The sequence below is a fragment of the Rana temporaria genome, chromosome 7, assembly GCF_905171775.1.
Source record: "Rana temporaria chromosome 7, aRanTem1.1, whole genome shotgun sequence".
NCBI classification, from domain to species: domain Eukaryota; kingdom Metazoa; phylum Chordata; class Amphibia; order Anura; family Ranidae; genus Rana; species Rana temporaria.
Genome location: NC_053495.1, coordinates 75,116,959 through 75,133,352, shown reverse-complemented (window position 1 = coordinate 75,133,352; position 16,394 = coordinate 75,116,959). Strand labels below are relative to the sequence as shown.

Below are 16,394 nucleotides of genomic sequence, written 5' to 3'. Positions count from 1 at the left end.
AGCTAATCTCTGTGCTCACAATTACAATTATAAATTATGCCAGGTGGTACAGGATCAGTGTATATGAAAAGACCATTTGAGGGTCTGCTTACTTTTTAATTTGAATTTTTACTACGTTGGCATAGAGTTTAAAAAAAAAAAGAAAAGATTCATAACACTGCCTGAAAATATAGTAGTTATTACCTAAAATGTGAATTTAGAGCATGGTTCAAAAAGTAACAAAAGCTATAGTTGTAAATTGAATAATGACTTTTATGCAACTACTTTGTGTCCATGATAATTAACCTTCTGTGCTCTGACCTAATTACTGTACCGTTGCATAACAAAAAAATGCATTGTAGGGACAGCATAGTAATATCCTCGTTGTTTGCCTTAACTTTCCTCCATTAACATGGTTTGAGTGCCTAAGCATGATGGTAATCCTCCTGAACTGTGTGACTCTGGGAATGTTTCAACCATGTGAAGATGTTGACTGCTCATCAGACCGATGCCAAATTCTTCAAGTAAGTTCTCAAACCTTTTTGATGTAAACAGAATTTATGGAAAAACAGTATTCGTCTGAATCTTGAATGAGGCTCATGTACTAGAATATGCTAGGAGTTCAAATGATCTCTCTAAATACCATTTTTTGAATTGCATCTCCTGTAAAATGAGACCTTAACCAAAACTTTTAATACATTTTGGGTGAAGGTTTGTGTTTGGAGGACTATTTACGAAAACGCTTCTTACCATGGCAGCCCTATATTTAAATTTAGTGCCAAGAAGATATTCCAGCCATTTCCTACACTCAGTGATTTCACCAACCATGTTGTTGATAAACCTTCTTTAAAAGCAATGAGGCTGAGATTAAAGTCTAGTAAACAACAAAAATCTGAGGAGCATCTGGAGATTGCAGGAGGATAAATATGTAGAAAAGAGGGGTTTGTGGGACTTTAAATGAGGGAGCGCAATGTCAAAGGGAATAATAACATAACAATTAAGTTAAAGTACATGATTTATTTATTACAATCTTAAATACATGTCATATATTTCATATCAAATAGATAGGTAGTCACAAGGCTTACTCTAAATATGCTGCTCAGAGCATGCAATACAAAATTAAAAAACAGACATAGCAGATATACATGGTAAAATTAATCAATTAAAGAACATATGAAATATAGACAGGTGACTGTTGGCATCTAGTGGCACTTACTATACAGCCTCAAGAACGGGTCCATTATCTGCCAAGGAAAAAGGGGGGTTTGGGCATGATGTCTTCCCTGGGGTTGAGATGGGGAAACCCTCCAAGGACGGGGAACAGCGCCCAGAGCATAACACGGTGGTCACAGCTTGAACCAAAATACTATGTGTGAAATAAAAAATGAAAAAATGGGGTAACAAGATATCAATGTGTTCCCATAAGGGGATTGCATGGGGAAATGTGTAAGGAACAGAGCCAAACAAGGGAGGAAAAAAAAAAACATACCAAGAGATGGTGACTAAGCTCCCAGCAATAAGGGTGACCTGTGTATAGGATCAGGTGCGTGGTTCCTTGTGATTGAGTCAAGCAAATGAACCATCGGCTGCTCCAAGGCTACTATATACCCCCATTCCCAGGTGGGGCCCCATCAGCGTCATGCCTGATTAGCTATTCTACACAAGGGAGACGGGGAAGGGATCCCCAGCTGTGTATGGTGGAACCATCAGCAGTGGGTTCCCCGCCCAACTCGTATGTGGTCAGGAATGGAAAAAGAGAGGCATCAAATTGACATCAATGACGCCGTTATTACAGCATCGAAGCATGACGCTGATGCGCAGGAGGCCAGTCCCCCCCTCCACCAAAAAGTGGGGGGAGGGCTGGGTTGAAACCCCGGAGCCAGAGAAACCACCCAAGCCCCCCAAAAAATATATAAGTGCACCCTGGATAAATATATTTACAGTATATAGTTTTGTACCCAGTTGCCTATAAAATCTTCCAACAAAATTAAATCAAGTGTGATTCAATTTTAAATGCCCACTGCTTGGGCCCTTCTCCTTACAGAAATATTGTAGTGTCTATACTCCTGTACCACTATTATAATCAAGAGCGGGTTATACTGGGTCTACAAGCACAGAATGCATATTACATTTAATTTTCACAGGAAACTGTTAAAATGAACTTACATTGTGGAAAGCATTTAACTAACTTCATTTACTGACATGTAACAATGCACACTTATGGCCAAACAATTGGTATACAATCTGAAAACTTCCAAATAGAAAAGGTTTCAATGACATTAAAGTCAATCCTACATGTTGCTAATGTATATTAAGGCACCACCTCTTTCTTCAGAATGATAATGATCATCAGAGGCAAAGCCTTAAAACTGCATATTTAGATAAAGAATTCATAGATTTCATGTGCTGAAGGTCTCTGCAATGACCAAACGAAAAAGATGATAATGGTGTGCTTATTCAATAATGTGCCATAAAAGTAATATACTCAAAGAATGAATATGATGAGTATCCAAACATACAAATAAATAAAATGTGAATAAAAGTCCAACTAAAGCCCAATGGTAGGAGTCGGTTCATATAAAAAGGTAAAAATCTCATAGGGATAACTTGATAGAAGAAAAAACAGATAAAACATCAATCTAAACATTGACTGTTAAATTTATGAATTGGCCACTCACCTCCAACAATGACCCAAGGGTCAAACAAGGCTCATCAGATAGTCAGCTAAGGGATCCTGCTGATGGATCTGTAAAAGCATCCAGGTTCCAGGCGAAGATGAAGAACTACGTCCAAAAACTTGACATCAAAACCTCTTGGGTAATTCCATATATAGAGGAAACAGCTCTCTTCAAGGAATGACACTTATTGTATAAAGGGCGCTCAAAGGAAACAAATAACAGCCATAGTGCAATATTGCCAAATGAAAAGCAAATTTATTTAGTAAAGTAAATAAGGGTAAAAACTGCATTAAAAAGCAATGGGATTAGTGACACACTCGCCTCCTCACTGTACTTCTGTAAGGCCGCGTACAGACGAGCATACATGTATGATGAAACCGGTCCGCCGGACCGTTTTCACCGTACATGTCTGCCCGGGGATTTCTGTATGGTGGCTGTACTCACCATCATACAGAAATCCGCGCGTAAACAATACGCGGGGCGTGTCCGCGCCGTCGCCGCGACGATGACGCAGCGACGTGGGCGGCCCTGCCAGTTCAATGCTTCCACGCATGCGTCGAAGTCATTCCACGCATGCGAGGGATGGCGGGCGCTCGGACATGTACTGTACAGATGACCGAACATGTCCGAGCGGGCAGGATTTCAGCGGGCTGTTTAAAAACAAGTCCAGAAATATTTGCCCGTTGGAAAAAGGCCCGGTGGGCAAATGTATGCTGGAATCCTGTCCGCTCGGGCCTACACACGACCGAACATGTCTGCTGAAACTGGTCCGCGGACCAGTTTCAGCAGACATGTTCGGTCGTGTGTATGGCCCATAAAACACCACCGAAACTGACGTCACAATGCTCCATCCGACGTGTTGCTTCACTGGTCACGTGACCCTCAGGGATAGGAGCCAAGTGACAAGCGCAAGGTGGTTATACCCCTTCTAACCAATGGGTTAGCCTAAGTGAGAGGTGAGTCATCAGTTCATCTGTGTCCAATGTAGTTAATTGGCCAATAAGATAAAACATCCATCATGGCCAAAAAAACTGCCTAGCAACCGAAAAGGTGACGTCAGTTCCGTTGGTGTTTTACGGAAGTACGGTGAGGAGGCGAGTGTGTCACTACTCCCATTGCTTTTTACCCTTACTTGATGTAAGCAGTTTCTTTTACTAAATAAATTTACTTTTCATTTGGCAATATTGCACTATGGCTGTTCTTTGTTTCCTTTGAGCGACATTTATACAAGAAGTGTCATTCCTTGGAGCGAGCGGTTTCCTCTATATATGGAATTACCGAAGATGTTTTGATGACAAGTTTTGGACATAGTTCTTCGTCTTTGTCTGGGACCTGGATGCCTTTACAGATCCATCAGCAGGATTCCTTATCTGACTATCTTATGAGCTTCGTTTGACCCTTGGGTCTTTGTTGGAGGTGAGCGGCCAAATCATACATTTAACAGTCAAAGTTTGTTTGGATTGATATTTTATCTGTTTTTTCTTCTATTAAGTTATCCCTATGAGATTTTTACCTTTATATTAACTCCTACCATTGGGCTTTAGTTGGACTTTTATTCTTATTGTATGTTTGGATACTCATTATATTAATTCTTTGACTATATTACTTTTATGGCACATTATTGAATAAGCACACCATTTATTACGTAGTAAAAAATATATGTATTATCAGAGGAGACTGAATAAAACATTAACAGCGCTTTTTGGTCACTGACGTGACTCATGAGTCCAAAAATCTCATAACCTATGTAGGCTGATAGAGAAGCTCTCAAGGTCAGAACACTTGTTTAGCAACTAATATCAGTCTCTTAAAATGGCCAGCTCAGTCAAAACGGAGCTGTATGTGTAATGAATTGTCAATTCACATGTCACTGCTGGAACAGATAGTGTAGATCAAATCTTCTCCAAGCACTACAGGACTGTATGCTTCACACTGCTATCCTCCCCCTATAGGTAATGTACTCACCAGATATTAGGTGAAAGACAGCATAATATGTACTGGATCTCAGCTCGTCTCCTCAGAGGTCTGGATGGATATCAGCAGTGATGGGATCCTGGTGTTTAATCACTCTCCTACTGCTTCTCTCTCAATGGTTGTAAAGAGATGTTTCCTTAGAATATTGGTGCAGCACAGCGGTCATGCAGGGAGAGAAAGGGAGACTGGATAGTGTAAAACCCTTTTATTTGTAATAATAAACCCCTGCTACCCACATATGCTTACACGCTTTAAAATCATAAAAGGCTTTTCACTCAAAACAATGGTATCAGCTCACACAGGGAGGATATTCAAAAATCGCTATCCCCTGTTTTGTAAGTCCCGGGTAAATACCAGCCTTGGTGCAAGAGAGCTTGTCGTGTAGTCACGCCCTGGCGCGTTTCGTGATTGGCTCACGTCTTCAGAAGCCCTCTGAAGACGTGAGCCAATCACGAAACGCGCCAGGGCGTGACTACACGACAAGCTCTCTTGCACCAAGGCTGGTATTTACCCGGGACTTACAAAACAGGGGATAGCGATTTTTGAATATCCTCCCTGTGTGAGCTGATACCATTGTTTTGAGTGACAAGCCTTTTATGATTTTAAAGCGTGTAAGCATATGTGGGTAGCAGGGGTTTATTATTACAAATAAAAGGGTTTTACACTATCCAGTCTCCCTTTCTCTCCCTGCATGACCGCTGTGCTGCACCAATATTCTAAGGAAACATCTCTTTACAACCATTGAGAGAGAAGCAGTAGGAGAGTGATTAAACACCAGGATCCCATCACTGCTGATATCCATCCAGACCTCTGAGGAGACGAGCTGAGATCCAGTACATATTATGCTGTCTTTCACCTAATATCTGGTGAGTACATTACCTATAGGGGGAGGATAGCAGTGTGAAGCATACAGTCCTGTAGTGCTTGGAGAAGATTTGATCTACACTATCTGTTCCAGCAGTGACATGTGAATTGACACTTCATCACACATACAGCTCCGTTTTGACTGAGCTGGCCATTTTAAGAGACTGATATTAGTTGCTAAACAAGTGTTCTGACCTTGAGAGCTTCTCTATCAGCCTACATAGGTTATGAGATTTTTGGACTCATGAGTCACGTCAGTGACCAAAAAGCGCTGTTAATGTTTTATTCAGTCTCCTCTGATAATACATATATTTTTTAGTAATTGTTGATTTTATAATAGCTGCTATATACCTAGAAAAATTGTTTTGTTTGATTATACCATTGAGCGCTGGGATTAGAGTGATTTTAGGATTATATCTGATATTTTTTGTATTTATTACGTAGTGTTTTTGAGTACACTACTAAGTGGTTGCAGCTAATTCACTGACACTATACATGTACTATATATATTTTTGTCTGAGTTTATTTACACTATATATACTGGAGGCTGATGGGTTATATTTGGTTAAGAATTAGAACATAGTCGCACGCAAGTTTTTCCCTTATAACTCTACAATGAAGTCTTGAAGATTCTGCTCCCATTCAATTTAGCTCCATTTTATGTGTTTAAAAGTTTAATTTAGTTAATTGGGCTTGAATTTTTTACAAATTTATGGTTTATCTCAACCAATTGTCAATTTTATGTTTAAAGCTAGTGCCTCTTTAAACAGGTGATAGAATTTGGCAGGGCTTAGCCACAATTTAAAGGGTTTGTTACCCCAAATAAAATGTATTATATATATGGAAGGTGACCACTATACACATTCAGTAGCACCGTTCTAGCTATCAGGCACTGTGCAAGTGAGATATATCCAATTCAGCTCTTTGGGCTTACTATGTACATCCAAAGAGTGAACCTTTAATCACAGCAGCCATCAGCCTGTGTGTGTTTTGTTCAGCCGGCAACTGGCTTCAAAGTGAAATTGATGCAGCAGCTCCATAGCTGCCGATCACTTTCACGTGGCCAGCAGTGCCTCCCCCCGTGGTTCCAGGGCTGTCCCGTGCTCCCTGGTGCCTGAGAACACAGCTGGTGGCTGGGGGAGAAAGATTGCAGTGAGACCAAGGCAAATCCATGCATCGATCTCACTTGCCAACAGGGAAATCGGGGGTGATATCAGACACACCCTTTCCTGGCAAGTACAGCCAAGAGACACGTCTAATCAAGCCGATCTGTGCTTGGTTAGATGGTGTGAAGGGTAGGGGAGACATTGGGGTCTATTATAATGTCTCCATATAGAGTACCTGTCACCTGCCCAATGCAATGGGTTTATTAACCCCTTGTGATAGCAATCAAGTAAAAATAAATATAAAAATAAATGAAAAAAAGTAAAAAAATAAAATAAATGATAATAAAATATATACAGGGGAACTTCGGATTGCGAGTAACGCGGTTAACGAGCGTTTCCCAATACGAGCATTTCCGTTCGGAAATGGCCGGAAAGACCTGAGGACAGTTCTGCTGACCTCAGCAAACCTCGGAAAGGCTTGTGAATGGAGTCTTTCCAAGGTTTGCCGAGGTAAGCCGAACTGTCCTCGGGCCTTTCCGGCTGCTTCCGAGGCTCTCCAGTGCCCCCCTGCCTCTGGCCACATGTGGTATTGCATGCCATTGAAGTCAATGCAGAACAAATGATTTTTGTTTCCATTGACTTCAATGGGGAAACTCGCTTTGATATGTGAGTACTTTGGATTACGAGCATTCTTCTGGAATGGATTATACTCGTAATCCAAGGTTCCACTTTATTAAAATAATAAAAAAAATTGCAGAAAACCCCAGTGGCTCCATACACCTGTGCAAATACAAACGCGAACCCAGGATATGCACTCGCATGTAAACCGTAGTTGCACCATACATGTAATATATCACTGCGAACGTCAGAGTGTGAACAATAATTCTAGCACAAGAGCTACTAACTCTAAACTGATGAGCTGTAAAAGCTTTTAACCGCTTGCCTACTGCCGCACACACCTATACTTCGGCAGAGTGGCTCATACAGGCAAATGGGCATACCTGTATGTCCCTTTGAATTTGCTGCCTATAGCACCCACCGACGGGCGATGTTTGCTGGTGACCCGCAATTGCGGCAAGGAGAGGCAGAACGGGGGGATGCCTATGTAAACAAGGCATTTCCCTGTTTTGCCTAGCAACATGACAGGGATCTACTGCTCCCTGTCATCAGGAGGAGTGATCTCTGTCATGCTGTAGTGAGCCAATCCCCCCAGAGTAAGAATCACTCCCTAGGACACACTCAACCCCTTGATTGCCCCCTAGTGTTTAACCCATTCCCTGCCAGTGTCATTTATACTGTAATCAGTAGTTATTTGTAGCTCTGATCACTGAAAAAATTACAATGGTCCCAAAATAGTGTCAAAAGTGTCTGATGTGTCTGCCATAATGATGCAGTCCCGATAAAAATTCCAGATCACCACCATTACTAGTACATAAAAATTTATAATAAAAATGTATTGGTTTTGACGTGGACGGAAAATTACCTCCAGCCCCATTCACGGACGAGTTACGCAAACGACGCAAATTTTTCAAATTTTGACGCGGGAACGACGGCCATACTTAACATTGTTACGCCGCACTTATGCCACCATATAGCAGGGGCAACTATACGCCGGGAAAAGCCTAACGTAAACGGCGTAACTTTACTGCGTCGGCCGGGCATACGTTCGGGAATTCGCGTATCTAGCTAATTTGCATTCTCGACGCGGAATTCGACGGAAGCGCCACCTATCGGCCAGCGTAAAAATGCAGTTACGATCCTACGGTGTAAGACTTACACCTGTCGGATCTAACAGCTATCTATGCATAACTGATTCTAAGAATCAGGCACATAGATACGACAGCGCAACGCAGAGATACGCCGTCATATCTGGACTGAGAATCTGGCCCTATAACTTTTGCGCAAACCAATAAATATACACTTATTGCAATTTTTTTTTTTTTACCAAAAATATGTAGAAGAATACATATTGGCCTAAACTGAGAAATAAATTTGTTTTTGTATATATTTTTGTTGCAGATATTTATTATAGCAAAAAGTAAAAAACAATGATTTTTTTTTCAAAATTTATGCTCTTTTTTTTGTTTATAGCGCAAAAAATAAAAACCGCAGAGGTGATCAAATACCACCAAAAGAAAGCTCTATTTGTGGGAAAAAAATTGTTAGGGTACAACGTCGCATGACCTCGCAATTGTCAGTTAAAGCGACGCAGTGCCGTATCGCAAAAAATGGCCCGGTCATTAAGCAGCCAAATCTTCTGGGGCTGAAGTGGTTAAAGCATAACCTGTGGGGATTTTGGGCACCATAATTTTTGACGTAATTTCGCTGGTGCACGCAATTTTAAGACATGGAATGTTCGGTGTAACAGGAGTGACTTTTGGGCACAGATTGAGCCAGGAGATAAGGGAGATAAGTTGGATTGTTTTAGCATGGACAGTAATCTACAATATATTCCGTAATGTCTGCAAAGAATATTCTATGACTCTCTGTGTAGACTGTTGACATTAAATGAGGCTGGCTCTTGAAAGGCCTTTTATTGTGTGATAACACTGTTTAAAGCCTATTGAAGCTCAGGAGGTGTGAATACCTTTCTGTCGGAGACAGACCGCCTGTCTAAAGATGTGGATTGAGAAGAAATCATTGTGTGATGGTGTTTTGTTTGAATTCTGTTAATGAAGGAATGTAACTTCTCAGGTGGAGTGATTAGGTCATAATAATTATAGACCCGCCCCGGAATGTTTAGCAATTAGCCATCTGAAGGTGTATTGAAGCCCCCCAGGGTGTGATGGGTGGGTGGAGAGTTTGATTGTTCCTGTGATCACTGAACCATGCCTTGAAAACTGTATATAAACTTGAGAGCTAACCATTAAAGTGGTCTTGCATTTGAATCCAGAACACAGAGCAAGTCTCGTTATTCTGGGAAATGCGATGTCTGATGTCTGTTGGATGGTTGGAGTGTCAGATGAGCTGTCGTAGTTGATGGAAGGTCGTAAACGGTGGTGACCGTTACAGTGGTGGCTAGCAGTGGGATAATTCCATCATTTAAAGGACAGCTACAAGGACTACTGGAGAACCGTGGCAGACCAGCCAGCAACCATAAGAAGATGGACGTGATCACAGAACTTGTCCAAATGGATGGAGCTGAAAGACCCAACTTAACGGAAAGGCCCAGCGTAACAGACAGGACACCCGAAGAGGCAAGTTTTGATCGGGCTGTCAAACTAAGACTGGCACACTATGGTCCTAACCCTCCACCGGAGATCATAGACCGAGTTATAGCTGCTGTGGACGCAAATTGGCTACAGCAAAGAGGTTCTGCAGAAGTCACAGCAGCACCAACTGAAAGGAGAAAGATACATTTTGCTGCTTTTAAGAACTACATTGAAACTGAAGGGGAGATTGATGGGTACCTTGCTGATTTTGAACGGCAATGTGCCCTACACCGGGTGCCCACAAAGGAATGGGTTACCATTTTGTCTGGGAAATTGTCCGGCCAGGCCAGTGAAGCGTTCAGGGCCATCCCAGACAAGGATATTATGAACTATGGACTGGTAAAAGAAGCACTTTTGGCCAGGTATGCCGTCACACCAGAGGCATACCGGAGGCGGTTCCGAGAGACGAGCAAGCAGACTGGAGACTCATATACCAAAAAGGCATGCCGCCTACACCGCACAGCATCCCACTGGGTCGCTGGATGCCAAGCAGAATCAGGGGAAGAGGTGCTGCAGGTGTTCCTGCTGGAGCACTTCTTTGACAAACTGTCCCGGGAAGTCAGAGACAGAAACCAGAAACCCTTTCTCCTTGTCTGAAGCAGCTCGCCTGGCGGACGAATACACAGACGCCCGCAAACTGGACAACTCTGTGGTCAAGACAACAGCTCCGGTGGATAATCGATCAGCGGCACCCCCGCCGGCTATTGCCTACAAACCCCAGTCGGACCGTCCTACAACACCACCTCCAGCGGAAACTTATCCTCAGCAGCCCAGGTTTAACTCCCAGGACTACTCACAGCCCATCCGGTGTTTTGGGTGTAAACAGCTAGGACACAAAAAGCTAGACTGTCCATTGAATCCACCCAGGCAGTCACAGTCATGGAGACAGCCAGAAAGGGGGAACCCCCCGCACACCCATGCCTGCCGCCCACTGCGTTGAGGAGGAAGAACATTGGGGCATTCTGCACGAGGCAGATCCGATACAAGCAGCTAACCAGGACAACAGGCAGCAACACAGGCAGACTGTCTGGGTCAATGGAAAGGTAGCCAATGGGCTACGCGATACTGGGGCCACGATGGCCCTGCTACAGAAGAAACTCATCCCAGAAAGCCAGCACACCGGAGACACTGTAGCCATAAGAGTAGCGGGAGGCACCGTCTTCCGGCTACCCATTGCTCGGGTTCACCTGGATTGGGGGGTTGGTTCGGGACATGTGAATGTGGGGGTGATGAAGGATTTGCCAGCGGATCTACTACTGGGGAATTATTTGGCCCCCCTTGTTTCTGCGTACGCCCCGATGTGCCCCGCTGAAGCCCACACAGTGACTACCTGTGCCCCGACCCGCGTTGCTGGAACCAACTCGCCTGCTGCTGAGACCCGGGTAAGACTACCTTCCCGACATGTACTGTAGATCCGGCACAATATCACAGACTAAAATGGGAATGTGGCAAGTTGGCCAGTGAGAAATCGGAGATGCAACGACACTACGTCATGTATTATGAGATGTCCCGCGGCTTGAACATTGAGAGAGCAAAGCAAGTGACTGTTCCAGAACTGAATTCCATTATTCACCTTCACCATCAGCTACCGACCTGGTAAAAAAGATGGCAATGCTGATGGGTTATCCCGGCAAACAGACGTCATCCCGGCCTCCTAGTTTCGGACATCCCCAAGTTGACCCGAAAAGGATCAAGCCAGGTCTGCCGGAGTGTTCCACAAGGAGGGAGCCATGTAACAGGAGTGACTTTTGGGCACAGATTGAGCCAGGAGATAAGGGAGATATGTTGGGTTGTTTTAGCATGGACAGTAATCTACAATATATAACTTAATGTCTGCAAAGAATATTCTATGACTCATCTCTCTGTGTAGACTGTTGACATGTTAAATGAGGCTGGCTCTTGTAAGGCCTTTTATTGTGTGATAACACTGTTTAAAGCCTATTGATGCTCAGAGGTGTGAATACCTTTCTGTCGGAGACGGACCGTCTGTCTAAAGATGTGGATTGAGAAGAAATCATTGTGTGATGGTCTTTTGTTTGAATTCTGTTAATGAAGGAATGTGACTTCTCAGGTGGAGTGATTCGGTCATGATAATTATAGACCGGCGCCGACATGTCTGGAATGTTTAGCAATTAGCCATCTGAAGGTGTATTGAAGCCCCCCCCCCCCAGGGTGTGATGGGTGAGTGGAGAGTTTGATTGTTCCTGTGATCACTGAACCATGCCTTGGAAACTGTATATAAACTTGAGAGCTAACCAGTAAAGTTTTCTTGCATTTGAAACCAGAACACAGAGCAAGTCTCGTTATTCTGGGAAATGGGATGTCTGATGTCTGTTGGATGGTTGGAGTGTCAGATGAGCTGTCATAGTTGATGGAAGGTCGTAAACGGTGGTGACCGTTACATTCGGTATCCTATTTATTCAATGCAACCTCATTGTTTATATTTTAACCAAAAATGTGTATTATATGGTGTGCTTTTGCATTAAAATTAATTTCATTATATTTTTTCCTGAAAATTTGCATTTAATAAACAGTTGCACAACGATCGCATGAAACAAAAATGTGCAACTATCACCTTTTAATTCTACAGGGCCTCTGCTTTCAGAAAATATATAATGTTATGGGGGTTTAATTTTTCCTGGATATGCAGTAATGTTTGTCTGTCAGCTTACCTCTCCCATGTGTTCACCTTAGAGGCCAGCCACTCTCACCTGACTGCATAAATAATCTCTCCTCTAGCAAAGCTCCACCCCAGGCCCTATCAGGGAACTTTATATTAACCTGTGCACTGCAAGACAGCCGTGCTGATCAACAGTGTTTGTTAAGCCATTGTGTGTTTGAGTTCCTGCTTGCCGTGTGCTACGTCTGTCTCTGTTTTACCGATCTTGGCTTGTTCTCGACTATCCCTGTCTGCTTGTGTCCTTGACCTTTGGCATGTCCTTTGTTTATCCTTGTATGCTAGTTGCCCTGACCTCTGGCTTATGCCCTCGCTATCTCTTGTATCCTGAGCTGCTGCTTCCCCTCCTCTATAGCCTACTGTGAGCGTGTGCTGGGGGACTCTGTGGGTTGCGACCTGGATCCAGTTGCAGCCCAGTCCATCCTCACCACTAGAGGCTCTGGTGAACACCTGCTGGATCTTAGACTCTGCGCCCTGGGGAATCTAAGGCTCTAGCTCCCTGTGGGATCCCTGTTAGTGCTCCAGTGGACCTGCCTTCCTTAGCCACCCAGTGTTCTGTCCACAGCAATCAGCCATAATGTTCACTACCTTAGCGGTGCACTCCTGACCCCAATGGTGTGCATCTGTCACCTGACCGTAGTTGACCGGACATAATTAATTACGATTTTTACATGTATGTGAAAATAAATGTGCTCTGGAGCCGAACTGGTTAACAATAGGACAGAAATACGTCTGTCAGCAATATACAGTGCACATACAGTATATATAGACACACACACAAGCTATGGGCAACAATAGTAAACTTCAAAACAAAAAAGACTGCAATGTAAACCAAACAGTATAGCTGCAACTCAAAATGAAATACACACAAAATAGCTAATACAAATTAGAAGATTGACAGTGTGTGTATGGCCTAGTCTGGCCAATCCAACGAACAAAAAGACAGAGTGCTCATAGACACAGCATAACCCCTCAGGTTTTTAGGACAGACCAGGTGAGTATTTAAAAAGTATTGTTTATTAAAAACATTTAGTAGTCTATACAGTAGAAGAAGAAAAAATGAATGCAGTACAAAGATACAGGCATGAATAGAAGTGCCCTCTGGTATAAGGGGCTGTTGCACGTAGCTGTAGAAGATGACGCCTGACATGTTTCAGACCCCTAGGTCCTTCTTCATAGGCTGAATGTCATCTAAAGCATACATACATCTATAAAGTGAACATATTTAATCATTAGTATAATAGTACAATTTTAACATTGATCAACCTATGGCACGGAATTTAACATCCATGCAAATTCAAAAAATAGGCATGGAAGGCTGATACTCACTTGCATGAGCCGATCACCAATGAACCATGAGGGGGACCTGGCAGGGATGGAATTGGCCTGCACTGTGATTGTTACATGGTGGGACAGATGGTAAGCTCTGAGATAATAAGGCATCAAACAAACAAAGGGCAGGAGCTGGATATGTTCAGTGTGACACACAAAATAGCAGTAGAAAAAATTTAAGCTGCGCTGTTAAAGTGACATGTGAACAAATAAATGAATAAAAAGTAATGAGTAAAAAATGAAAAATACAAAAAATTCAAAAATATTAAAGAAGTCCCAACTGTGAAATCTACAATTTTAAGCAAAATCCTCCAATGACTCCTACGAATTCCAATAATCCCTTCAAAGAAGGGCAAATCAATGTTGATTTGCCCTTCTTTGAAGGGATTATTGGAATCCGTAAAAGGATTTTGCTTAAATTGAATTCTGTTCAAGCTGTCTTACATACACACTGTCAGACCAAATTCCGACCGTCCAAAACACGTTGACGTAAAACACTACGATGAGCCGAGAAAAATTAAAGTTCAATGCGTCCGAGCATGCGTCGACTTGATTCTGAGCGTGTTTTTTTCTCCGTCGGAGTTCCACACAGACGATCAGAATTTCCAATAGGATTTTTTTCCATCATGCTCTATTTCTAAACTCATACAGATGGGGCCCCCACACGGTCAGAATATCCGATGAAAAAATTCACAAGGCATAAGTTAACCCTCAGACTTGTAGAGAATCTATACTGTGCCAGGTGTTTGCCTCCACAATTCCTGAGTTGAAGAGATCTTTGTGCATGCGCGTTCTTGAAGTGTTCTGGTGCTTTTTAAATTTTGCCATGGCTACAGATGCAATTCATACAGACAAAATGCAACATATTCTACTTCCGTTGAACATAAACATTGTTCATGCATTTTTGACTCTGATTAAAAACGCATTGGACTGCATCTGGTGTGAACCAGCCTTAAAGGGTTTTTTTTTCCTTCTAAATAGGTTCCTTTAAGCTAGTGCATTGTTGGTTCACTTACCTTTTCCTTCGATTTCCCTTCTAAAAAATGTTTTTCTTTGTCTGAATTTCTCACTTCCTGTTTCTCCTCAGTTACATAGTTAGTCAGGTTGAAAAAAGACACAAGTCCATCCAGTTCAACCACAAAAAATAAAAAAACAAAATAAAAAACACAGTAAAATCCTATACACCCAACTCCATACCCACAGTTGATCCAGAGGAAGGCAAAAAACCCCAGCAGAGCATGATCCAATTTGCTACAGCAGGGGAAAAAATTCCTTCCTGATCCCCCGAGAGGCAATCGGATTTACCCTGGATCAACTTTACCTACAAATCTTAGTACTCAGTTATATTCTGTACATTTAGGAAAGAATCCAGGCCTTTCTTAAAGCAATCTACTGAGCTGGCCAGAACCACCTCTGGAGGGAGTCTGTTCCACATTTTCACAGCTCTTACTGTGAAAAAACCTTTCCGTATTTGGAGGTGAAATCTCTTTTTCTCTAGACGTAAAGAGTGCCCCCTTGTCCTCAGTGTTGACCGTAAAGTGAATAACTCAACACCAAGTTCACTGTATGGACCTCTTATATATTTGTACATGTTGATCATATCCCCCCTTATTCTCCTCTTCTCAAGAGTGAATAAATTCAGTTCCTCTAATCTTTCCTCATAGCTGAGCTCCTCCATGCCTCTTATCAGTTTGGTTGCCCTTCTCTGCACTTTCTCCAGTTCTCCGATGTCCTTTTTGAGAACTGGTGCCCAAAACTGAACTGCATATTCCAGATGAGGTCTTACTAATGATTTGTACAGGGGCAAAATTATATCTCTGTCTCTGGAGTCCATACCTCTCTTAATACAAGAAAGGACTTTGCTCGCTTTGGAAACCGCAGCTTGGCATTGCATGCCATTATTGAGCTTATGATCAACTAAAACCCCCAGATCCTTCTCCACTACAGATCCCCCCAGTTGTACTCCCCCTAGTATGTATGATGCATGCATATTCTTAGCCCCCAAGTGCATAACTTTACATTTATCTACATTAAACCTCATCTGCCACTTAGTCGCCCAATTAGACAGAGCATTGAGGTCGGCTTGTAAATTGGAGACATCCTGCAAGGACGTTATTCCCCTGCATAGCTTGGTGTCATCTGCAAAGACAGAAATGTTACTTTTGATCTCAGACCCAATATCATTTATAAATATATTGAAAAGTAAGGGTCCCAGCACTGAACCTTGGGGTACACCACTGATAACCTTGGACCATTCAGAGTAAGAATCATTAACCACGACTCTCTGAATTCTGTCTTTCAGCCAGTTTTCTATCCTTTTACAAACTGATATATCCAATCCTGTAGACCTTACCTTACACATGAGCCGTGTGTGCGGAACTGTAACGAACGCTTTTGCAAAATCCAAATATATCACGTCCACAGCCACGCCTCTGTCCAGGGTTTTACTTACCTCTTCATAAAAGGAAATCAGGTTTGTCTGACAACTTCTGTCTTTCATGAATCCATGTTGTCTGCTGCTTAAATAGTTTTTTCCAGCAAGAACTCATCCATGTGGTCTTTTATTAAACGT

General features: G+C 42.6%; 1 protein-coding gene across 1 annotated transcript in view; it reads left to right on the top strand.

Annotated features, from left to right (window-relative positions):
* The first annotated feature begins 303 nt into the window (after positions 1-303).
* Positions 304-16,394, top strand: part of CACNA1I (calcium voltage-gated channel subunit alpha1 I) — a 2,078,868-nt gene continuing 2,062,777 nt past the window's right edge. The window contains 1 exon segment of the mRNA XM_040359583.1: positions 304-503. Coding sequence (XP_040215517.1) covers positions 411-503 — 93 coding nt within the window. The 5' untranslated portion in view covers positions 304-410.